The 25,356-nt window shown below is 31.4% G+C and overlaps 2 protein-coding genes across 4 annotated transcripts in view; one reads left to right on the top strand and one right to left on the bottom strand.

Annotated features, from left to right (window-relative positions):
* Positions 1-6,042, bottom strand: part of LOC114344260 (PAN2-PAN3 deadenylation complex subunit PAN3) — a 53,240-nt gene extending 47,198 nt beyond the window's left edge. Inside the window, exons 1-3 of one of the 2 annotated variants that reach the window (XM_028295108.2) lie at positions 5,545-6,042; positions 5,420-5,486; positions 5,046-5,320 (exon numbers count right to left, since the gene is read on the bottom strand). In XM_028295108.2, the coding sequence (XP_028150909.1) occupies positions 5,046-5,320; positions 5,420-5,486; positions 5,545-5,608 (406 nt within the window). In that variant the 5' untranslated portion in view covers positions 5,609-6,042. Of the gene's footprint in view, positions 1-5,045; positions 5,321-5,419; positions 5,487-5,525 lie in introns of both variants that reach the window. The other variant, XM_028295114.2, reaches the window with a different exon arrangement.
* Positions 6,043-7,808: 1,766 nt separating this feature from the next.
* LOC114344244 (protein lines) lies at positions 7,809-23,644 on the top strand. Of its 2 annotated transcripts, none has more exons than XM_028295092.2 (2): positions 7,809-8,250; positions 19,319-23,643. In XM_028295092.2, exon 2 carries the CDS (start codon positions 19,384-19,386, stop codon positions 21,646-21,648), a length of 2,265 nt encoding a protein of 754 aa, XP_028150893.1. In that variant the 5' UTR covers positions 7,809-8,250; positions 19,319-19,383; the 3' UTR covers positions 21,649-23,643. The 2 variants fall into 2 exon arrangements, with proteins under 2 accessions (XP_028150893.1, XP_028150898.1); XM_028295097.2 differs by lacking the exon at positions 7,809-8,250 and adding an exon at positions 9,876-9,915 and having other exon boundaries at positions 19,319-23,644.
* The last annotated feature ends 1,712 nt before the right edge of the window (positions 23,645-25,356 follow it).

The raw sequence follows: 25,356 nt of genomic DNA, 5'->3' as shown, positions 1-25,356 counted from the left end.
TCAACCTTCCTAAAATCTTTAATAGCGATTAATTATATCTAAACAATGTTATTTTTAGTTATCAGGTTTTCGCTCGAACCCCTCGAATATTGACATAAAAAGAAGAATGTATCTAATTTATTTAATTCAAAATACATGTTACTGCTAACTAGATTGTGGAGACAGAATCAGCTAACTCTTTTTTTTACAATAGCTTCAAGATAAGAAAACGCTAAATAATAGTTGACATGTCAAAAAAAAATGGTTTTTGTTTTTTTACTAATAGTGTAGGAAACAGAGGTTGAACCTTGCAAAATGGACACAAGTCCGGTTTTATTTTTTTTTTCTGTTATATCAAGGGGTGCTTATTATAAGACTAACTTTTTCTGAAAAAATTTCGCCCCGGAACCCCCCTTTTCACCCCTTTAAATAGGGTAATTTGTGGTTTTTGCGGAAGGTAGCCCTTCCTGTACCTTTTACAAAAATTTTTTTTATAGAAATATGAAGAGGACTGTATTTTCTACGATTTATTTCCCGACAGCATATGTCTATCATTCACCGTTTAGCGGGGGTGGCGCCCCAAAGTTGACAAGTTTTTAAAAAAGATGTTTTAAAAAAAATATATTTTTCCCTAACTGTAACGGAAATTAAGAAGAAATCCTGCGGCAATTATTCACAAATAAGTGACTGATTTTTTGGTATAGGTTTCACTTAAAAGTAATTGCCCTATTTTTAATTACAGGGTGTTACATTTTAAAAAACCCCTTTTTATACCATCTGAACCGTTTATGCTAGAGTAAAAAGACTTTCAGCGATTACCCATGTACTGGTGCTATTTACAAATTTGTATAATGCACCCCCATTTTTTCCCCGGAACCACCCAAAAAAAAAAGAAGAATTAATAAATAAAGTGATTTTCTTGGAATCCTTCACACACAATGCCCTTTATTAATATGCTTCGTATGTCATTTTGTGCACGTTACTATTACCCATGCATGGATACCAAAAACGATTACCTAGTGTAACCCCTGTAGCAATAAAAAAATAAATAAAATATGGGGTTGAAATTTTTTTTTGTTTTTTGCTTTTTGATCCATATGGGAATATGCTTCATTAATAGTGCTTTTCAAAAATATATATGGTTATTGCAACATTCCTGCGGAAACCACCCCTATCCTTGAAAATATACTGCAGAAACTACCACTATCCCTTGGCGAGGATGTTTTTACGATTTTCTCATTACCTATGCATTCTTTTTAAACAAAACTTATACAAGGTTAAAGACCACTATTTACTCTAAAAATTAGGTCCTTTTTACTTTTTTCGTATAAGCAACCGTTACGGCACAGTGGCGCCGTAAACCTCATATATGTTTTGGCGGGCTCCAGTTTTTGTTTTTTTTTTCGTCATCTGTTTGTTTTATTGATAAAGTCCTTATTTAAAATAAAACAACACAGTATAACCTACAAATTATGACCTATGCACATTTTACAATCTTTGCGCCCCAAAGCCACAGTGGTGACCCAAAATCAATTTTTGCATATTTTCGCCACCTACACGCATTTTATTGCATAATGCTACCTTAATAGCACAATATTTACCCTTAAGTGGTCGCTAAGCAGTGGCGGATCCAGGGAGGGGCGATGGAGGTGATCACCTCCCCCCTCTCAAACCAAGTGATATTATATTCAAAGATTATAAAAACATTCATTTATTTTTATAGAAATACTTATACATATTATATTATTATTTTTATAAGAATGGCGTACTTTTTATGCTTTAGCGACAGTGGAGGATCCAGCATCGTTAAGAGGGGGGTGCCAATTGGCTAAATTTCTATAAAAATAAAAGAATATTTTTATAATCTTTGAATATAATATCACTTGGTTTGAGAGGGGGGGAGGTGATCACCCCCAACACCCCTCCCTGGATCCGCCACTGCTTAGCGACCACCTAAGGGTAAATATTGTGCTATTAAGGTAGCATTAATGCAATAAAATGCGTGTAGGTGGCGAAAATATGCAAAAATTTATTTTGGGCCACCACTGTGGCTTAGGGGCGCAAAGATTGTAAAATGCGCATGTCATAATTTGTAGGTTACACTGTGTTGTTTTATTTTACATAAGTATTTTATCAATAAAACGAACAGATGACGAAAAAATAAAACAAAAACTGGAGCCCGCCAAAGCATATATGAGGTTTACGGCGCCACTGTAACGGTTGCTTATACGAAAAAAATGAATAGGACCTAATTTTTAGAGTAAATAGTGGTCTTAACCTTGTATAAGTTTTGTTTAAAAAAAATGCATACTTAATGAGAAAATCGTAAAAACATGCTCGCCAAGGAATCGGGGTAGTGTCTGCAGTATATTTTCAAGGATAGGGATGGTTTCGGCAGGGATGTTGCAATAACCATATATATTTTTGAAAAGCACTATTGATGAAGCATATGCCCACATGGATCAAAAAGCAAAAAACAAAAAAAATTTTCAACCCCCCATTTCATTTATTTTTTTGGCTACAGGGGTTGCACTAGGAAATCGCTTTTGATGTCCATGCATGGGTAATAATAACGTGCACAAAATGATATATATAAAGCATATTAATAACGGGCATTGTGTGTGAAGGATTCCAAGAAAATCGCTTTATTTATTAATTCTTCTTTTTTTTGGGGTGGTTCCGGGGAAAAAATGGAGGTGCATTATACAAATTTGTAAATAGCACCAGTACATGGGTAATCGCTGAAAGTATTTTTACTCTAGCATAAACGGTTCAGATGGTATAAATAGGGTTTTTTAAAATGTAACACCCTGTAATTAAAAAAAGGGCAATTACCCTTAAGTGAAACCTATACCAGAAAATCAATCAATTATTTGTGAATAATTGTCGCAGGATTTCTTCTTAATTTCCGTTAAAGTTAGGGAAAAATATATATTTTTTTAAAACATCTCTTTTAAAAACTTGTCAACTTTGGGGCGCCACCCCCGCTAAACGGTGGAGGATAGACAGATGCTGTAGCGAAATAAATCGTAGAAAATATAGTCCTCTTCATATTTCTACAAAAGAAATTTTTTGTAAAAGGTACAGGAAGGGCTACGTTCCGCAAAAACCACAAATTACCCTATTTAAAGGGGTGAAAAGGGGGGTTCCGGGGCGAAATTTTTTCAGAAAAATTTAGTCTTATAATAAGCACCCCTTGATATACCAGAAAAAAAAATACAACCGGACTTGTGTCCATTTTGCAAGGTTCAACCTTTGTTTCCTACACTATAACCTTAGATATAGTCACAGGTTTCAAGAGAAACCTGATTCTGTTTAACATGCTAAATGAACCTAGAGAGTTGAGAAATTTTTCTGAATCAAGAGAAACGCGGCAACCCCAAGATGCTTTTTGTACTTTTATACAACTTTGCTTTTGTGAACATGTGGGGTTTCTCAAATGACTGATTGAATTGTCAAAAACCAACAAAAACACAAACTATTTTATTTAAAACATTCTCTATTGAAGACCACTATATTTTAAAAATGACTATATGCTACACTCGGGTGCAAAATTAACTGGACACCTTAAAAATGGGTAATTTTTGATGTCTCGCAATTCCTAAACCTGTTGTCCTATTTAAGTGATTTTTTAATATGTTATAGCCTTATTCTTTAACAATACCCTTTTAATAATATTGTTGCTAAACAGGTAAGTTTTCATTGTATACGAGGTGTACCAATGAAACTGTGTTTTTTTCTTAAACTTCGCATCACCCTGTGGAATATTCTAGCATTTACAAAATACTGAAATTGAAATCTAACTATAGCCTCATGTTTTCTAAACATTTTGTTTTTTGATTCATTCGCGTACATTGGACCATAAAAAAGTTAGGTAATTTAACAACTAGCCATGTTTTTCATCAATACGGGGTCTTTTCAAATAAGTATGGCAACCTTTAAAGGGTAATTCTGCATGAAAAAATAATGACAGTTTGCTTTATAAACGGTATGTCCGCAATTGCTTCGTTTCTGAGATAGGGGGTGTTGAAATTTTTCTTACAAACTGATGATTTATTTATTACTTTAAAACCGGTTGAGAAATGCAAATGAAATTTGGTGGGTTTTAAGACGTAGTTATTGCACATTTTTTGACATACAACTAAGAATTTAATATTCACCATTGGCGCGCATACGGGTAATAAGACAGCTCATATTACCTGTATGCGTGCCAATGGTGAATATTAAATTCTAACTTGTATGTCAAAAGTTGTATAATAACTACATCTTAAAACCCACCAAATTTCATTTGCATATCTCAACCGGTTTTAAAGCAATAAATAAATCGTCAGTTTATAAGAAAAATTTCAACACCCTCTATCTTAGAAATTACGCATTTGCGGACATAGGTTTATCAAGCAAACCGTCATTATTTTTTCATGTAGAATAACTCCATAAAGTTTGCCATGCTTATTTAAAAACATACTGTTTTGATAAAAAACATGGCTAACTGTTAAAGTACCTAACTTTTTAACGGTCCAACATAAGCGAATGACTCAAAAAACAGAATGTTGAGAAAACATGAGGCTATAGTTGGGTTTAAATTTGAGTATTTTGTAAATGTTAGAATACTCCACAGGGCGATGCGAAGTTTGAGAAAAAAACACAGTTTCATTGGTACAGCCGGTATACAATGAAAATTTACCTGTTTAGCAACAATATTATTAAAACGGTATTGTTAAAGAATAAGGCTATAACATATTAAAAAATCACTTAAATCGGACAACAGGTTTAGGAATTGCGAGACATCAAAATTACCCATTTTTAAGGTGTCCGGTTAATTTTGCACACGAGTGTATATGTGGGTATAATACTTGATTCTTATCGTTTTTAAATTTTCACAAGTTTTTGGATGACGTTTTCTTGTATTAGATCTTTGTGAAGGTGTAAAGTGACAGATGTTTCTCTCACAGAGTTCTATAGTATAATGAGATATATTTTATTACATGTATGTAAAACCACTGCTACAAAAGGGTGGCCCTTAAAATTAAATAAATTTACAAATAAATAATAAACATTTAGTGTACCTGCAGTTTCACTTGGTTGGCAGTTCTCTGGAGTGGTCTGTATCTGATAGAAGTAGGTAGTACCACCCACATTTTCTTGGTAGGCTGGTAAAGAAGGTCCCGGACTAGATCCCACTTTCTCTGACTGCACAGGCGAACTAGTTACAATAGATGAATTGTTCGGCAAGTTTGCTAAGGGGGGCGAAGAAGATTCCGAAGAAATATGGGACGTTGATAAACTGCCATCATCTAATTTCTTCGATATTGAATGAAGTGAAGAGTTTGAACTTGAATAACTGCAATTGGAATAGATATAAGTGTATTAAGTAAGCAATTTCATGCTCCAAAAGAAGTATAATATGTATTTAGTAAATATAAATTTTGAAATTATTTACCCAAAGAAATTAGGGGAAGCAGATGTACTGGAACTGATAACTCTTGGAACAAATTCAGTAGCTTGTGCTAAAAAATTATAAAAAAATACAATATGTAGGTACTTACTTTTTTATTGAAATCTTACTTGCTCTTGCTAGATCCAGACGACTAGAAAGGGATCGGGAATGGTTATGGGACACCCAATCCATTAGATTTTTTGTATTTATTTCTTTAGTTCACTGATGTTCACCTATCACTTTGAATACGAGTAGTGAATTACTTTGAGAAAATTCGTCTGTGCACAACTTTTGGATACTTTTTACGTCGAATTATAAACTAGCATATTGTATTAAGATTATCCATTTCTCAAAATAAAATTTTTTTCCTCTTCGACTTCAATATCAAGTACTGAATATTCAGATTCGGACTATTCACTAATTATTATCAAAATTACTTTCCCTCTCTGAATTGCTTTCTACTTTTCGTCTTTTCTGAAGTACGATTTCACATCTATTGATTCAACATACACATTAAAAATCATCAAAGGAATTTAAGACAAGAAGAAAAATTGTATTATTAACAATAGTGATACTTTTGTTCTTCTATTTTAACTGTTATTAGTGAAAAATGGCAATATGTAATAATTTTATAAAGATTTTAAATAGTTTTAAATGATAATCATAACCTTTTAAGCAGTGGCGTAGTTTGTCCTGCGTCATAGTTTGTCGTGGGGATAGTGCTAAAAAAATGTTCAACAAGAGAAGCAAAAACGCTTGTATTGAACAAAACATTCGTTAAATATAGTTATAATGTATACAAATATAATTACAAATACAAATGCTGCTGTGAGCCAATAATATGGTACTTAAACAATTTAAAAATGAACTTTTCAACGCCTCTTTTTCAGTAAATTTTTTTATTAAACCGTCCATAGTTGAAGAAGATTTAAATTTCTCTAGATTTTCGGTTTCAACGACAAGTCTGATAGTCGTTCCTATCGCATAGAAGTCCTGAGGTAGATTTTAACCAATTTTAATTTGAAAAACTTCTTTCAGCTACGGCAGTATTTACCAGAATGGTTAAAAACAGAAAACATGCTGTTATTATCTCCGGAAAACTGGATGCGAGGTTATTATATTTTATCATTAATAAGTTCTTTAACAGATTGGATTTTATGAATTTCAAGCTGGTTTTTAAAGCAAGAAACTGTTCATAATTAAAGATCAAATAATAATGTCTGTAGCTTATTTAGCAGTAATTTTTTTGACTTCCTTTTTTTATAATTTTATTTGGAAAGGACGTAATTTTCTCGGGTTGTAATAAGTACTTCAAATGTATTCAGAGAGACATTTAAACCTTTGTTTTGGTTTGAGAAAACAAAGTATATCTAAACAGCAATAATATACAGAGCGTTTACTTTTTAATTAGATATACATACATACCACATTGAAGGAAGCGCTAAAATCGGCAACATTGTTTATTATTCCACTTTAATCTATAATAGTGTTGCGTAATCATCCATGGGTAGATTCAAACGAATAGGTACCACATTCAGTCCAAATTAATATATTTTTTACCACCAGAAATGAGATATTTCTCTCTCCAGTGCTGATGTCGCCGATAAGCAACATTTGCTCACTTACATTACATTGCAAAAATTATTTCAGCTTCTGGGAGTGAGAGAAGCATTTAAAAATATACGCAGCGAACGTGTTAACCAAATAATGCTACAAGTATAATGTGCAGAATAATTCTGAATTCGTTTCCGCTAATGAACTTGCTTTCTTTGTACTTAAAAGTGGAAAAAAGTTAATTTCTCTTGCATAATATTTATTGTATAATAATTTTAACTTTACTATATGGAAGTGTTTAACTCTATGTTCTTTATGACTAATTTAGAAGGAGTAGGTAACCTAATACGTTTGTTAAAATTCCAGTAAGTGGTTATCTATAAAGCTGCTAAAGTACATAGTCAAATTTGAAATTGATACTCTATGACTTAATGCCACCTAGACTCTAAATAAATTATCATACATATGTGCATAGCCCATTGAATTATGTATGTGGAAAGTCCGCAGTGTTGTTATCTATTTTAAGTTCATATATCTAATTGAAAACTAAACGCAGTGTATATTATAATGAGCTTGAAGTAGGATACCGGGTCTGAAATCCTGTCATCTTCTGATAACTCATCAAAAAATCAATTTGTTGCGTTTTGTCTTTTACTTTTAAAATACCTTTATCAAATCACGAAATGAATGTTGATGTCTTTAAATTGAATTTTTGTTTCGACATGCCGCCGGGGCGCCGTTGAATTGATACGGCTGATACGGCGTTTGCTACGCCCCTGCTTTTAAGTGCGTATTGTATATTCGTATCTCACATGTGTAGGTAAAATGAATATGTGTTGTTGACACATGAAAAATATGGTCAAATAAAAATCATTTTTATATGAACTCATTTTATAAATAATAAATATGATTTCCAATATTATATTATAAATTCTTAATTATAAGATATCTTCGTTAAAACTGATATTGAATTTATGAAGTTATTCAGAATGAATTTTAAAAATGATACAAACGTTAACTTGATTGAACTGTCAGCAGTCTGCGCTGCGATCGCGTAGTGAATGAAGTGAAATGGCAGTTCTATGAAAAGAAATCATAGTTATTTACATAAATATTATTATTTTTTATACATTACAGACAATTACAATAAATACTCCTACTGGAAAGTGTTATTACACTGAAGACCGCTCTATTTTGGTGAAATTTACAACAGTACAAGGAAAACAAGCTAATCCTGAAAGAGCTACCGAAATTACTTGTTACACACCACAAACATGAATGTGAGTTCTTCATATTATTTGATAAATTTACGATGTAATAAGCTTAATCCTGAGTGGAACTTTATATTTTTGTGGAAATTATGATAAGTAGGTAATATAAATTTATAAATAATAGATTCCACTTGGAAGAGTTATTAAAAATTATCACAAATTGTCTGATTTCCTAGGTCTTTAACTCATGGACTAGTGTGTAGTTTTGTTAATTAATAATTTTTGTTAAATAATAAACGTGAAAGGGAGTAGAAATTAATCAAAGATGTATCCAAAATTCCAAAAATCCAAAATAATTTTGAATATAAAAGGTTCCTAAAAGTGCAACACTTTTGTTTTATGTGTTAAATTAACTAATAATTAGCATTTTTTAAATTAAGGTAGTACTTGACATTTTATATTTACTAAAGTACTTACTGTATGAATTATTTCTTTTTCCAAACATGATTTTGGTATTTCTATATCTGAAATCTTTTAGTGTTTGTTGGACACCTGAAAACATTGAATTGAATACTAAAATATTCTATTTAAGCATATATTTATCATCTTTAACACATTTGCTGCCACTTATATTCAGTCACTTTCGTATGGAGCCAATAGGAAAAGAACCCTATTTAATTCCACAGGTTATTTAGGAACACCAAAAGGTGTTTAATGGCACCTAGCTCAAGTAGCACAAAACACCTTTAGGGATCAGTGGCAGCGAATGTGTTAACTGAATAATACTTACCATAACAGAAAACTTTTTTCTGTTTTTAAGGGTGTCATAGTTAAAGACTGTGGAATTATTTTATTACCAATACTTTCGTAATATTAGCATTTATTTAAATACACTGTTTAGGCCATACAGGTACGATTTGTCACAATTAGAAACGTTAATATGAGTTTTCATTTTTAAGTATTCCTGTCAATGCCAATATTAGTACTTTTTTTTGTTCTGATTCTGGCCTTGGTTTATTAGTACTTTTACTTCATAGTCATTTTTTTGCATTCTTAGCAACTAAGAGCGGGTCTCACCAACAACAAAAAATAAATCAGTGAATAGTTATTGGTCAAATAAAATTTATTATAGCCGGTTTCACCAACGACAAATAGTAGTTTATTCTATGAATAAAGTTATTCAACCAATAAACTGACATTTCTCCATTTTACTAACGTCAAATAAGACTTACTTTATTAATAACTTATCCAGATTTAGCCATACGGCTCACACTCCCTCTAAGGGGAAAATTGACTCATCCCAGATACCTACGGTATCAAAAGGATTGAGCTCTGGTGGGACTCGTTCCGTGTTAAGGTGACTTGGTATGCAGGTGTATCTCCCAAAAATTTTCGTATACACCTGGCCGTTGCGAGTAGTACAGCTTTCTGCATGGTCTTGTAAAGATGTTCATTTAGACCCAGCCTTCTTATGCTTTCGAGGAGGTTCTTCGGAATGACTCCAGTAGTAGACATAATAATAGGTATCGTCTGGGTACTTTGCATTCTCCATTGTCTTCGTATTTGAATTTCCAGATCTCTGTACTTGGCAATCTTTTCAGTAAATTTACTACGTAGATTATTGTTGTTAGGTATCGCCACATCAATTAGTGTTGTTTGTCTTGTTAATTTATTAACTAGTAGATAGATAGATAGAGCTACCGAAATTACTTGTTACACACCACAAACATGAATGTGAGTTCTTCGTATTATTTGATAAATTTACGATGTAATAAGCTTAATACTGAGTGGAACTTTATATTTTTGTGGAAATTATGATAAGTAGGTAATATAAATTTATAAATAATAGATTCCACTTGGAAGAGTTATTAAAAATTATCACAAATTGTCTGATTTCCTAGGTCTTTAACTCATGGACCAGTGTGTAGTTTTGTTAATGTGTTTTTAAATAATAAACGTAAAAGGGAGTAGAAATTAACCAAAGATATATCCAAAATTCGAATTGAAAGCTAAATAAAAAGTTACTTAATTGATTTTAGTTGAACCAATAATTTTGAATATAAAAGGTTCCTAAAAGTGCAACATTTTTGATTTATGTGTTAAATTAACTAATAATTAGCATTTTTTAAATTAAAGTAGTACTTGACAATTTATATTTACTAGAATACGTACTGTATGAATTATTTGTTTTTCCAAACATGATTTTGGTATTTCTATATCTGAAATCTTTTAGCTTTTGTTGGACACCTGAAAACATTTAATTGAATGTTAAATTATTCTATTTAAGCATATATAATCTTTAACACATTTGCTGCCACTTATATTCAGTCACTTTCGTATGGAACCAATATGAAAAGAGCCCTATTTAATTCCACAGGTTGTGAACGCCAAAAGGTATTCAATGGCACCTGACTCAAGTAGCACAAAACACCTTTTGGCGTCAGTGGCAGTGAATGTGTTAATATATGAATGAATTATTATACTTACCATAACAAAAAACTTTCTCTGTTTTTAACAGTGTCATAGCCATAGCCTTGGGAATTATTTTCTTTGAAAATGCTAAACTATGTTATTACCAATATTTTTGTAATATCAGCATTTATTTAAATACACTGTTTTGGCCATACAGATATGATTTGTCACAATTAGAAACGTTATTATAAGTTTTCATTTTTAAGTTATTCCTGTCAATGCCAATATTAGTACTTTTACTTCAGAGTAATTTTTTACTTTCTTAGCAACAAACTATTTATTTATAAATTTCAACAGACCTTCAATGTCTAGGGCTAAAAGTTTTTACATTACAATTTCTATTTACATCTACAATAAAACCTCTGTTAACCGAAACCTTTTTAACCCAAACATTGTTTAACCGAAATGGGTGACAGTTTCATAATTTCATCAATAAAAGTAAATTTTTATAACAAAATGGAAACAATTTAATGTTAATTTGTCAACATAGTCAACATTGCTTTCATACAACTAAAGAACCCAATTCAATATACAAAACATTACCAAATCACCTTATACTTAGTATTTTTAATACCAACTTCGACCAAGAATACTATGTAATTTGATACAAGAAGAATACAAAAAGCAATGTTATTTTTAACTGAAATTTGTTATCCGAAACGGCTTCCTCCCCAATTATTTCGGTTAACACTAACAGAGGTTTTACTGTTTTTATATAAAATATACCTAATATTTAATATTTCTTATAGTCTTTCCATATAATCACTCCCTTCCATTTATTTCTGTCTAATGCTGTTTGTTTCCATTTCACAAATATTACTTTTTTGTAAGACTTTTACAGTGATGAGCGCACTAATAACAGGCAGAATAACGCAAATGATAGAAAACATTAAGTTGTGAGATAAATGAGATGAACCTAGTAGATGTGGGAAATTTAGCAATAGAAACCTGTAAATTTACATTATATACCAGGGGTGGCCAAGTTCCTTGATAGTCCGAGCCATTTTTCAAAATTTGAAACGTTTTGCGAGCCACAATTAAACAAGTTTATTTAAAAAGTGTAAAAAAGATATTACATTTTCTCTCAGTGTTTCAATTTCACGAATTTTAAAGTGAAATAAAATGGTTCACATCAGTGTTTCAAATGGTTCAAGTTTTGATGGTGTTTTTGATGTGGAGAACTTAGAATCTAAGTCTGTTTAGAATCTATTGATATCTGATATCAATATCTCCGACCACTTTCTCACATGCTGTAAAATTAAGTTTGATAAGCCTCCGCCAAATAATGTTTCATTTACGTACAGAGCATTAAGTCGCATTAATTTAGAAGAGTTTCAACGGGATCTTGAGGCTTGCATCCTTGTACAACATATATTTAATTAATGATATTGATGAAAAAGTGATATTTCTTACAAATGCATTACTCAATATTTTTGATAAGCATGCCCCCTTAAGAACTTGTACAAATAAGCAAAAACCATATTGCCCTTGAATTACAGACAATATACTTACGACTTATGCAAAAAATGCGAAACCAAGCTCTAAATAGATATCATTGTAGTAGGAATCCGGAACACTGGAATTACTACAAACAGATTAGGAACTTAATTACTTCTACTATTAGACGTGAAAAAAAGATTTATTTAAACAATAAACTTCAAAACTGCAACGTAAAAGAAAAGTGGAATGAGCTTAGGAAGATTAATGTACTTAACAGAAAACAAAATCATGTTCCAGATAATCTTAAAGACGTTAATAAACTTAATCAATATTTTACAGCGGCTTGTTCAATTAATCAACAACCCAGTAATGAACTTCTAAGTTTTTACTGAAATCATTCTATGCCAGTTCAAGAACCATTTTGTTTTAATACAGTGTCTATAGAGGATGTTGCCGATATTATCTTGAGTGTAAAATCAAAAGCCTTTGGACAGGATGATCTTAATATAACTCTAATTCAACTTTGTTGCCCCTTTATCGTGCCTTTTATTATGCATATTGTTAATAGCTGTATCATTGAGTTTTACTTTCCTGCGTCTTGGAAAAGAGCAAAAGTTATTCCTTTACCTAAAGTAAAGAATCCAACTGAATTTAATCATCTGAGATGTATATCTATCCTACCCACGTTCTCGAAAATAATCGAAAAAATTATGGAAAAGCAAATGAGCAATTTTTTGGAAAAAAATAATATTACTCCTGCTAAGCAATCAGGATTTAGGACAGGTTATAGTTGTGAGACAGCGATTTCTGATATAATTGACAATATAGTATCCGCAGATGATAGAAAGTATGCAACAGTTTTAATTCTCTTAGACTATTCGAAAGCCTTTGATATGATCAATCATGAAATTTTAATATCAATTTTAAAACATATAGGCTTTGATGAAGCTTCATTGAATTTAGTAACATCATATTTAACTCTTCGTACTCAAACTGTGGTAATTGACGAAAAGTGATCAAATATATGTAATATTCTGTCAGGGGTTCCTCAGGGAAGTATCTTAGGACCTTTGCTCTTTAAAATTTATAATTTTAATATTATAAAGTCCTTAAAACATTGTGACTATCATCAATACTGTGACGATGCACAACTAAAATATTCCTTCGCTCCTCATGAGGCGCAGTTTGCCAATGCAAGAATTAATTCTGACCTTCAGGAAATTTTAACTAGCTCTAACAAACATCTACTTAAAATAAATCCCTCTAAATCGGTAGCCATGTTGTTCTGTTCTGAAAATCAATGTGAGCATCTGTCAACGAATATTGTACCTTGTATAGATAACAACACTATTATTTTTCAAGCCTCTGCCAAAAATTTAGGACTTACTATGGATACTAAATTAAATTTTAACAATCACATTAATTTGTGTTTAAAAAAGGCTTACTCCATGTTAAAGGCTTTATACCCCCATAGGCATTTTCTTAATATTAAAACAAAGGCAATGCTTTGTGAATCGTTGATTCTTTCTCATTTTAATCACTATGATCATATATATGGACCATTTTTAAGTGTTGTTAATAAAAAAAGGGTACAAAAAGTACAAGATTCTTGTCTTAGATATATTTTTGGAATACGCAGACGTCAGAGGGTTTCTCACAAACTTCTTGATCTTGGCTGGTTAAACATGTTCAACAGGCGAACTTTGCACTCGCTAAACTTTACATACAAGATCATTAAAACAAAAACACCCAAGTATCTGTACAATAAATTAAACTTCAGTAATGAAATGCATCGAAGAAACTTGAGACCTACAACCTTACTTAGAACTCCCCAGCATAATAAGTAAATTTTTAAGAAAATATTTTCTTATATCGCTCCATCACTTATTAATAAATATAAAATTTTTAATTGTAATTTATCTCCTATTACTTTCAAAAAGAAAATTAAAGCTCTACTATTAAATTATCAGTAAAAAATGTGTAAACAGCTCTTTTCTTTCTTCTTCTCGTTTCTTTTTCTCTTTCTCATCTTTTCTTTTCTTGTACTTTTCCTTTCCTTTTTTTTCTTCTTCTTCCTTCTATGTGAATTTAGAATTAGATTTTTTTTCCTTTTTGTTTAGGTTAAGTTATTAGGTTAATTATTATTATAATGTAACAATTTTTGTTATTTAGATAGTTGGCGTTCAACAGCCCTGTATTTTCTTGTAAAGTACAGATGCTGATATCAAAACGCATTGTTCCTGCCACATTTCAGATCTTATGTTTTTTTTTTGTAAATTTATATATATATTTTTTTTTAACAATAAACGTCTTATTATTATTATTATTAAATATACAAATAATTCTACAAGCAGCTTTACTAATTCAGGATACTTCCATTCTTCATCATCTTTCAATCTTTGAGCTGAGCTGATGAGCTGCCCATCTTATCTTAGCTTTTATATGAGATCTTAATAATAATGATAAGGAGTATAATGCTCTATTTCATGCAGCTCTTTGTGCTCAGACCTCTTTTTATAATGTGATTGTCATCTGTAATTACCGCCTCTAGATATTTAAATTCTTTAACTACTTCGAAGTTGTGGTCATTACTATAAAAAAAATAGTTATATTCTGCCTAACTCTTGGTCTTGGATTTCTGGTAATTAGCATATATTTCGTCTTCTCTTCATTTATTCGAAGGCCCAGACTGCCTGTTTCTTCCTCGAGTTGTGAAAATATCTCTCTCACGTCTCTTGTAGGATGATTGACTGCACCTAGATCATCAGCAAAAGTTAACAATAGTTTTGATCCTCGATTCGCAAATTCCCTGACAGCTCAGATGATATTTTACTTATTACATATTCTAAGACCAAATTTGAATAGCAACGGTGATAGCCTTGTTTACGTCCTGATGTTACACTAATTAGTCTTTCATATTTTTTGTCAGTAATTTAATATATTTCGAAACACAAAAATTAAAAAAATAATTCAGGTACTTTGCAGCATTCATCTGGCTTGCAATTTTTAGAAGCCGTAGAGGTGTTACTAAGAAAATGGTCCAATAAGTTTTCAATTTGATATTATATTTTTAAATATTTTATTACATTGAAAACTGTTATTGAAGACTTTTATTTAGCAGATGCCGCTAGGCACCTACTACCATCACATTAGTTGCAATTCGGGGACTAGCTGGCTAAAGATTTTAACTTAGGTCAGAGATAGCAACCTATGTCTCTCTGATGAGCCTCTAATAAGAGGCAAAATCGTCGATTAGAGTGCTGGTTTGCTCTCTCTAAACTTAGTGAAAATTAAGACAGTTTTAGCTTCGCATTACAACTGAATAAAAATGGTATACATTTTTAATTCAGGTATATTTATTGAGAGCCACAAATAATCCTTCAAAGAGCCACATGTGGCTCGTGAGCCACAGTTTGGCCATCCCTGTTATATACAGTTGGAAAAATGAAAGATTACCCATGAACGATCACATCAATCACTCATTTTGTATTTGCTGTCTTTTTCTATAGCAAACGTTTGTTATTTATAGAAAAATACAGCAAATACAAAATAAGTGATTGATATGATCATTAATTTTTTCGACTGTAGATTATTTCCCACCTTTAAACGTATCAGAGGAGTATGTCAACTGAAACTGTCACAGTCATAGTGGTAATTGTCAAATTCATCGTCTAAAGGTGGGAAACAATCAATATAATGTAAATTTATGGTATTCTATCGATAAATTTACCACCTCTACTAGTTTGATCTCTTTTTATCTCACAACTTAATATGTTTTTGGTCTTTTATGTTATTTTGCCAGTTATTAGTGCACTCATCACTGTATATATTATCCTTACATGTCTTTCTTGGTCTACCTTTTCTTCTTTTTTGTTTGAGTCTAGAGAAAGTAACATTTTTGGCATTCTTTCCTTTCCCATTCTTTCAATGTGTCCTAAATATCATATACTCTATGTCCTATGTGCTTTGATTGCTGTCATTATTTTTGGTTCATTATAAATAGTTCTTCACATTCTTTATTATTCCTTCTGCTTTGACCATCTATTTTCACATCTCTATATTTTGATCTCTATATTTCGCATGCATATGTAGCTTTAGGCCTGATAACTGTTTTGTAGATTCTAATTGTTGTTCTTTTTTGAGACATTTAGATTTTATTAATAATCGCAATGCTCCATGCTTTTTGTTTCCTTTTGTTATTCTTGCCCTTATTGCCCCCTTCCCATGTCCCTTCTCATCTAATTTTATACCCAGATAAGTAAATTCTAAAACTCTTTTGAACATACATGTATTTCATGCTTCTATCTCCACTGTGAAATTGACTTTTTCTTTATCTGTTTCTCCCATTATCATATACTTTGTCTTTTCCTTATTTATTAGAGGTCCAATTTTTTCCCTTTCATTAAGTATATTGTTCATTTATCTTTTTAGTTCTTGCTTACTTGTTGTTAATGGTGTTAGATCGTCTGCGAATGCTACACATTCACGATAGTAAATGTACAGCATTATACATCGTTGGTTATGTAAATATTGAAACCTCACAAGTCAAAATATACAATTTTTTTAGGAGGGCGAAAAAACTTTGATGCTTAGTACATTTTTTGTTTATTAATATTTATTTGATTATTACTTTGAAAAAAACATGCCAAAACATACATTTCATGAATCTGGGGTTTTGCCAGAACTTTTGGAACAATACTTTCATTTTCAACCCAAATCTTCATAAATTTAAAAATTACCAATTTTTGACTTGATAAATGACGAATTTTTTGGAGTATCTGATGAACAGAAGGGCTTTACTTCAACTGAATACTTTCCTCTTCTGGAGTACTCCAAGGTGCCCTTTTGGAACCTCTTCTTTTTGCAGTTTTTCATGCAACTCTAAAAATATAAAAAAATATATACCTAGTAACCACCACGCTACTAGACATACGGGTACATGGAGGTAATACAGTCCTGGACCCTTCACTTGTTGCACTGTTAATTTTTATGTCTAGTGAAGTTTAGAATGTCAGAAAATGTACAGAAATGGATATAAACATAAAAAATTGACATATCATCGAACAGCTCTATTTGTAGTTTATGGTTGTCATTGTATTAAAGTTGTAAAAGTTATAAATAGTGGAGTCACTGAAGGTGGATATGAGCTATTACCTCCGATTTCGTTGAACCTCCATCGATTTGCATAAAAATTGGTGAGTGGTTAGAGGATATCTCAAGGAACAAAGGTGACATGGTGCCAACTTGCGCTTTTACCCTGGGGGTGGATGCCACCCCTTCTCGGGGGTGAAAATTATTTTATTTAAAATAACCCCATAATTCGATAGAGGGACAAATTTCAAGCAAAATTTGTTATATAAAGTTATTAAAATAAATCAAAACTTTTTGAGTTATTAAAGATCAAAGATTTAAATTTTTCTTGAGAAAAATGCATGTTTTTAACCAATTTTTCATCAATAACTCAAAAAGTGTAAGTTTTTACAAAAAAGTTATTATTATCAAAATTGAAGCTAATAAAAAATGAAATAAACCCCTTACTACAAAAACCTTTTAACGTTAACTATAAGTGAGTTATAGGTAATTGAATGTATATTTTCTTCGGCAAGTAAAAAACTCTAAGTATTCAAGCTGAAATAACGGGAAATTGATGCATTTTATAACATAAACTTATTTAATATTTGTCAAAGTACTTAAAAATATCTATTAAATGAGCCCCCGAGCATGTTGATAGCGTTAAAATTTATGCTCCAAATTTTTTTCAAAATTTATGTTTTAATAATTTTTTCAAAAAATGTTATTGTTTTTTTTAATAACTCCGTTCGTGTTTACGATATCAGGTTCATCTAAAAACTGTTTGAAAGTTAATTCCAAGTGCTAAGTATTTAAGCACGTTGAACCTAATCTTTTAAACCCCTTACTTTTTTTAAAATAAAAGTTTAAATGACCCCGGTTGCATGGTTCCCACAGCAAAATTTAAGATTTAAACGTTTCTATCTCGGTTATTTTTTACCCTATAGAAATAGTAAAACAGGTAAAATATTTGGCACAGAAAAAACTAAAATTTGGTTATATATAATTTTTTACGTATATTAAGTATTTTTGGAGTTATTATCAAAAGAATATGAGAATTAAAATAGTTTTAAAAATTATGATTTTTTTAAATTATATCTTTTTTTCAAAAATATGCATTCTAAACCGGTCAAAATTATCGAACACATTACTTATGCTAATATAAAGAAGTTCTTGTAAGCATTACTATAAATTTTAATTTTTGTGGAAATTGCGTATGTTTTATTTTTCACTTTTTCCTAAAAAATTCGAAACGGTTCTTTTATTTTCATTATAACTTGCTTAATTTTGACGCTATTACCTTGTTCTGAAGCTCATTTGATAGGTATTCCGAAGTACTTTGGCAAATGTTTAGCAGGAATATTCATTGCATCGTTTTCCCGTTATTTAAGCTTGACTACTTAGATTTGAGTACTCGTCGAAAAAAATACACATTCAATTGCCAATAACTCACTTTGAACTAACATTAGTTTAGTTCTTTATGTGAGGAATATATTCAATCTTTTATTATCTTCAACTCCAGTAATAATAACTTTTTTGTAAAAGCTTATAGTTTTTGATTTATACGTGAAAAACCGATTTAAAACATGCATTTTTTTTACGAAAAAATAAAATCTTTGGTCTCTAATAACTCAAAAAGTGTTGATTTATTTTAATAACTTTATATAACAAATTTTGCTTATAATTTGTCCCTCTATCGACTTATGGTATTATTTTTAATAAAATAATTTTCACCCCCGAGAAGGGATGGCATCCACCTCCAGGGTAAAAGCGCAAGTTGGCATCATGTCACCTTTGTTCCTTGAGGTATTCTCTAATTACTCACCAATTTTAATGAAAATCGATGGAGGTTCAACGAAATCGGAGGTGAAAACCTTCAGTGACTGCACTAAAAGTTTTGTAATATTTTTGGTGTTTGAATAAAGTTTTTTTTTTAAACAGAGTAACAATAGTATTAATTATTGTATTTTTTTGTATAGAAATTTTGAATAGTTTCATGACAGTCACATGAAGTGACAGACATAAAAATTACAGGTGAAAACGAGCCAGATTAGCCCATGCCTAGAAATTAGTTACCCATGTGTCTACTAGCGTAACGCTTACTATATAAAAATATTTGATAATAGTATTTAACTCTATATTTTGTTCCTTTTAGGTGATCATAACCGATAAGAAGTGGGCAAGGCATATATTTTCGCAGTCCAATTTCTTGTTGCTCTAATGGTTCTCACTGAGAAAAGTGGTAAAATGAGTTCAGAACAACCTCTAAAGAAAAAGTTGAGACGAGAGAATGAAACAGACAATTCAGATGAAACAGATTTTATCCACAGCTTAGCCGATGATACAGTCCCAGCAGATTTCCAAGCTCTGCATTTGTCCCGTCCTCCCCATATCAACGAGGATGACATTACTAGGAATACTGTGAATTTACATTATAGTGAAAATGGTTTTAGGACTAGTGACAGAACTGATAAATTCGATAGTAGTGGTAGTGAAAGTAGGGACAAGGATGTATCAACGTCTGACGTGGATTTAGACAATCAAGTTTCGTATATATGTAGCACTGAAAATATTTCAATCACTCCAGCTCCAGATATTAGTTTCCCATCTAATTCTATAAATGCTCCTATTACGAAATCCATCCATGTAAGCTGTACATCGCACGCAGCACCCTGTGACAATATTGAGAATGGTGATGAGATTAATAATGATAATTATTTTGGTTTAGACGATTTTCAAAAGTATTTGATTAAGCAATGTTTATGTGGAGTTCCAGATTCGATTCTTAGGAAACCTTTTGAAGGACAACAGATTAACGATTGTGGGGGAGTAAGGACAGCTATGCTATCTGAATGGTCAGATAAAAAGATACTACAGTTTCTATCCAATCTACAACTTTTGTTCGATGTTTATTTAAAACAAAACAATAAGGGTTTTATTTGTTCAAATATTGTAAGTATTTGTGAAGCGTTAATATGTAACGAATATAATTTAATCGAACAAATAATATCCTTATGTGAAACGAGAAACAAGTATATCAATTTTTTGGCAGCTAGAACTTTAAGTAGTTTTCTGGTAATAGCTAAAACAAATATTAATAACGAGTGGCTTGAAACAATAGTAAACTTCTTTTCCACTGAGAACTATGATTACGTTAAAATTCAATTTGCCTTAGAAGTAGTGAAACGAGTGGTAGAATGGAAGGATGTGGAATTACATGTTTTGGAGGAAGCAGATTCTCAAGGGTCAGAGGGAAGTGGTTCCCAAAGTGAAGCAATAAATTCAAATTGCGTAACAGTGCCTTTTACAGATCCAGATAGTTACGATACTTCAGCAATAAAAGGTTTAATCATAAAGAGTCTGGAAGCTAAGTGGCCAGAACTAATTCATATGGTTCAAACATTACTTTTGCATAACAATTCAATACCAGCGCAAACTTGTGTTTTAACTTTTCTTGCTCTATGGGAAAGTACCATTTCAGTCAAAGCAAATTTGAGTGTCATAGATACTAAACCGTTTTATGCACACTTGGAGATATTTGTTGGTATGCTCAACAGCCAGTTGCCACCCATAGTTTGGAAACAGATACTCTCGTTATTTAATGAAGTCCTCTGTTATGGTAGCACACTTGCCTTGCAAGATATGCTACCAGATGACACATGTCAGTTGGCTCATCTTTTAGTAAGGTATGTGAAAGATTATCGACTGTTAGATAGCTTACCTTACAAACGTAATGAGGGGTTTATAGTGAACAGTTTTGTGGGTACTATAGTTAGCTTACAACCTGGACAAAGTAGCGCTGATAAAACACTATTGCAAAAAATGGTTCTGCTTGTACTAAAATCTGTGGCTGTTACGATTAAGGAAACAAGGTCCGACAGTTCTGATTCCAGTGTAGGTTCAGACGACTCAGATTTTTATCAAGACATGCAACTTATCGAACGTTCGATTAGGGATGTTCTTAAGAAGGTTGATGTTTTTATGAAAAACAGCTTGGACTTTCATCCTGAAACACCATTTTCAAAAATACTTGTACACTTATTCAGTGATCAAGATGATTATATGATAGAAGCGATGGTATGTACGTTAGACATAACCGTTGGTATTTCTTATAGAAACGCAGTATACCCAGATTTGATAAACATGTTAAATCCAATACATTCGTTTATAGAATTTTTAAAGGTGGTAAGTCATGATCCAGAAATACTTTTAGATTATCTAGTAAGTAACGAAACGTGTTTCTTATTGTACTTGTTACGGTTTCTAAAGTTTACGAAAAGGAATTGGTCGAAGTTTATTAGTAGTTGTGGGGAGGGTAGTACCTCAAGGGGAAATGAATTAGATGACACTATGAGTGTTCTAATTAGGTTAAAGATGCAAATAAGTAGGTTAGTTTCGAGAGATCTGTTTCCTTATAACATAACGCCAATTTTGAGATTACTAGAAGTTTGTGAAAATCTGTACGAAGGGAACGAATTTAGTTGATAGTGAAGGTTCAAAATTCAATTTCATCTAACTAAAGTACAAACGATTATTGCCTTAGTTAATATACTAATTTTAATATTATTTAATTCCTCGTCCATACTATGTAATTTATTAAGTTATTTTATGATAAGGTTAGAAGACAATTTAAAAAATGGCACTGTTCAATTTATTCTTGTACCACTTTAACAATTGTTTGTTGTGACTAAACAATATTGTCTCCTCATAAGAAAATTATACATACTTTTTTTAAGACTTCATTTCAAATTTACCAGTTTGTTAATAATAACCCAGGGTGTTTCATTAAGAATTGTCCATAAAGTAACTGGAGAAATCTTAGCACAAAATACAAAGATTTAACCTAAAACACTTAAGTAAATAAAAGATTCCTCCTTACTGAGATACGAGATGCCGAGAGTGTTTTATTGCAAATATTCTAAAATGATTTTAGCCCATTGTTTTAACACTTTTCAATATTTTTGTTCAAACTTGACAAACAGTTTACACATGTTAGGATACTTTAACTGGTGTTAAAAGATAGTTTTCCGCTGTTACCGGAGGAGTGTTGTAGGAATATATCGTCGTCGTCGTCGTCAGATCCAAACCTCGTATGTACATTTTTGGCGAAATCCACTATTTTTTGAAGTTATACTTCTTTAGGCGCGATTGGGAGTGAGTTTTTATTATTTTGCGCGGATGCGCACACAGACAGTATGGAGTTCGTTGCTAAAATGATTTAAGTTATGTATGTATCAGTCCAAAAAAGGTGTGTAAGAAATATATTAGTGTTTTTAGTAAATACATTTATTATAATTTTTGTGTCTTTGGATTTGTCTTCCTCGGGAGTAAGATAATACGTATTATTAAAACATTATTTTTTTATGTATACCTACTACTTCACTTCATCTATTTGTTACCGTGATTTGTCATAATGTCCGAGAAACCGTCAAAACAATGTCTTTGTGGATCATTGGTAGAGCGTTCTACTAGAGATCGAAAGGTCCCGAGTTCAAATGCGGGCAATAGCTGTCTTTTCAACGAAAACTTTTCGTTTATAAATTTGCAAAAGTCTGTGTGTTATTGCGTTGCCGCTCCTGCAATACTTAGAGCAGGTGTATCGATGGATTCTTATGTAGTTTTGCCTTCTGAATCCAAATCTGAAAACGGCATTTCGATATCTCTAACCGTCTTCGAGATAATCGACCTCAAACTCTAAAATGTGACGTCACAATCCGGTTATCTCCTACCGACGCACTAAACGTCAGCTCAAATGGTTGATTAGGAAGTAGGCTACTTTTTTTTAAATCTCGATTTGCCAAGCATAGGGTATTTACACTTGAGTTTGACACTTCGTGAATGTCAAACTAAATTTTAAATTAAGTAGGTATTAATAAAACATCAATGACATTTGATAGTGAATTTAATTATTATATAAAATAAATAATATGTTCAAAAATACAATTTGAGTATAAATATTTTAAAAGCAATAATTTATTAAAGAGGTTTATACCAGTATAAATACGGCCTCCCCTTTATGATAAATGGACTGTTCCATTTCTAGTCGTTCGCTAAACTCGACACAACTGGCTAGTGATTGTAGAAATTGGCAAAATTAGTAATTATTTAGTAATAATTATTAACTATTTAGAAATTATTTTTTTGTCGAATTGGCAAAATTATTGACTAAAATCACTAGTCAGTATTGTGTCTGTGTACATCCTTCTAATGGAAAAAAAAATATTTGAAGATTTTTCTCAAATTATGAATACCAAGAACATTTTCATTTATAACTCTTTTATTTTTAATTTGACAAATAAAAGTTATTCTTCATAAAAACCTCTTTGTTCTAAGATTTATGATGCAACCATCATAAATATATAGGGTGTCCCAAAAGTAGTGGAACGGTCGAATATTTCGCGAACTAAACATCGGATGGAAAAACTGAAAAAATACGTGTTTCAATCATTTTCCAAAATCTATCCAATGACACCAAACACCAACTCCCACTACACCCCCTGGAGGTGGGGTGGGGGGTAACTTTAAAATCTTAAATGGAAACCCCTAGTTTTTCTTGCAGATTTGGATTCGTTACGTAAAAGTAAGCAAATTTATCCAAGACATTTTTTCGAACTGTGGATAGATGGCGCTACAATTGGGAAAAACGATTTATCCTGATACCATAGGAAAATTATAGAAACGGTCTAATATCTCGAGAAATACACTTCCAAATAAGAAACCAAAAAACAGGTTTGAAAACCTTTCGATAAACACTAAACATGACCCTCCAACCCACCCCTGGAGGTGGGGTGGGGGGTAACTTTAAAATCTTAAATAGCAATAACCACTTTTTATTGCAGATTCGAATTCGTCATGAAAAATTAAGCAACATTTATTAGAAATATTTTTTAAAAATGCTGATAGATGGCGCTAATAAATCGTATTTTTCCAATTAAAGCGCCATCTATCAACAATTCTAAAAAATGTTTCGAATAAATGTTGCTTAATTTTTCATGACAAATCCGAATCTGTAATAAAAAGTGGGGGTTGCTATTTAATATTTTAAAGTTACCCCCCACCCCACCTCCAGGAGGTGGGTTGGAGGGTTATGTTTAGTGTTATTCGATAGGTTTTCGAAAAGTATTAAAAAAATTTGTTTGGTTTCTTATTTGGAAGTGTATTTCTCGAGATATTAGACCGTTTCTATAATTTACCCATGGTATCAGGATAAATCGTTTTCCCAATTGTAGCGCCATCTATCCACAGTTCGAAAAAATGTCTTGAATAAAAGTTGCTTACTTTTACGTAACGAATCCAAATCTGCAAGAAAATCTAGGGGTTTCCATTTGAGATTTTAAAGTTACCCCCCACCCCACCTCCAGGGGGTGTAGTGGAGGTTGGTGTTTGGTGTCATTGGATAGATTTTTGAAAATGATTAAACAAGTATTTTTCAGTTTTTCGATCCAATGTTTAGTTCGCGAAATATTCGACCGTTCCACTACTTTTGGGACACCTTGTATAAAATTTTATTAATTTTATACGAGGTATATAAAAAATATGAATTTCGATCAAGAGTAAACTACCTTTATAGTTCATAACATTTAAATTAGAATGATATAATGGCACATAATTGTAAACATTATTATAAACAGTGGCATTATTAATTGTAAACTACTTTTCATAATAGAAATTTTCCATATTATGAATTAAAATACGTAAATATACAAAGTTTTCGTTATGACAATGCGCATTTTCAGCTTGTTTTATTTTATTTTTTTAATTTTTGTATTTTTGAAAAGTGATAAGTACATATCAAAATTAGTTTAATATTTAAATAAAATAAAAATAAACTGTTTAAAGTATTTTATTTCGTTGAAATCATATAATAGAAGTATAACTTGTTACGTGCGTACAAAGTTCACACATTCTTTTTTATTTATACACACATTATACTGATATAATCTTCTTAATATTACATCTAAATTTAATAAGAGTATAGTACTTTTTAACACATTTCGGCAAAATGATATTAATTTTGATAAAGATCAAAAAGACAAGAGTTTTTTTCAGTTTCTGAAAAATCTCACAACATGCACATACGAGGTTTGGCACTGACGCGGACATTATACTTTCTTTTCCCCCCTTACAATCTACGCCACTGTCGTAACAATCATTTCAGCATGTTTTTTGATTCTTCATTACTTTTTACGTAAA

Source organism: Diabrotica virgifera, chromosome 7 (genome assembly GCF_917563875.1).
Source record: "Diabrotica virgifera virgifera chromosome 7, PGI_DIABVI_V3a".
In the NCBI taxonomy this organism is placed as follows: domain Eukaryota; kingdom Metazoa; phylum Arthropoda; class Insecta; order Coleoptera; family Chrysomelidae; genus Diabrotica; species Diabrotica virgifera.
The sequence above is the reverse complement of the archived record's forward strand: the minus strand, read 5'-3'. Positions and strand labels throughout refer to the sequence as shown.

Excerpts from the sequence above, each read along its gene's own strand:
- LOC114344244 (XM_028295097.2), top strand. The coding sequence starts at position 19,384 with ATGGTTCTCACTGAGAAAAGTGGTAAAATGAGTTCAGAACAACCTCTA.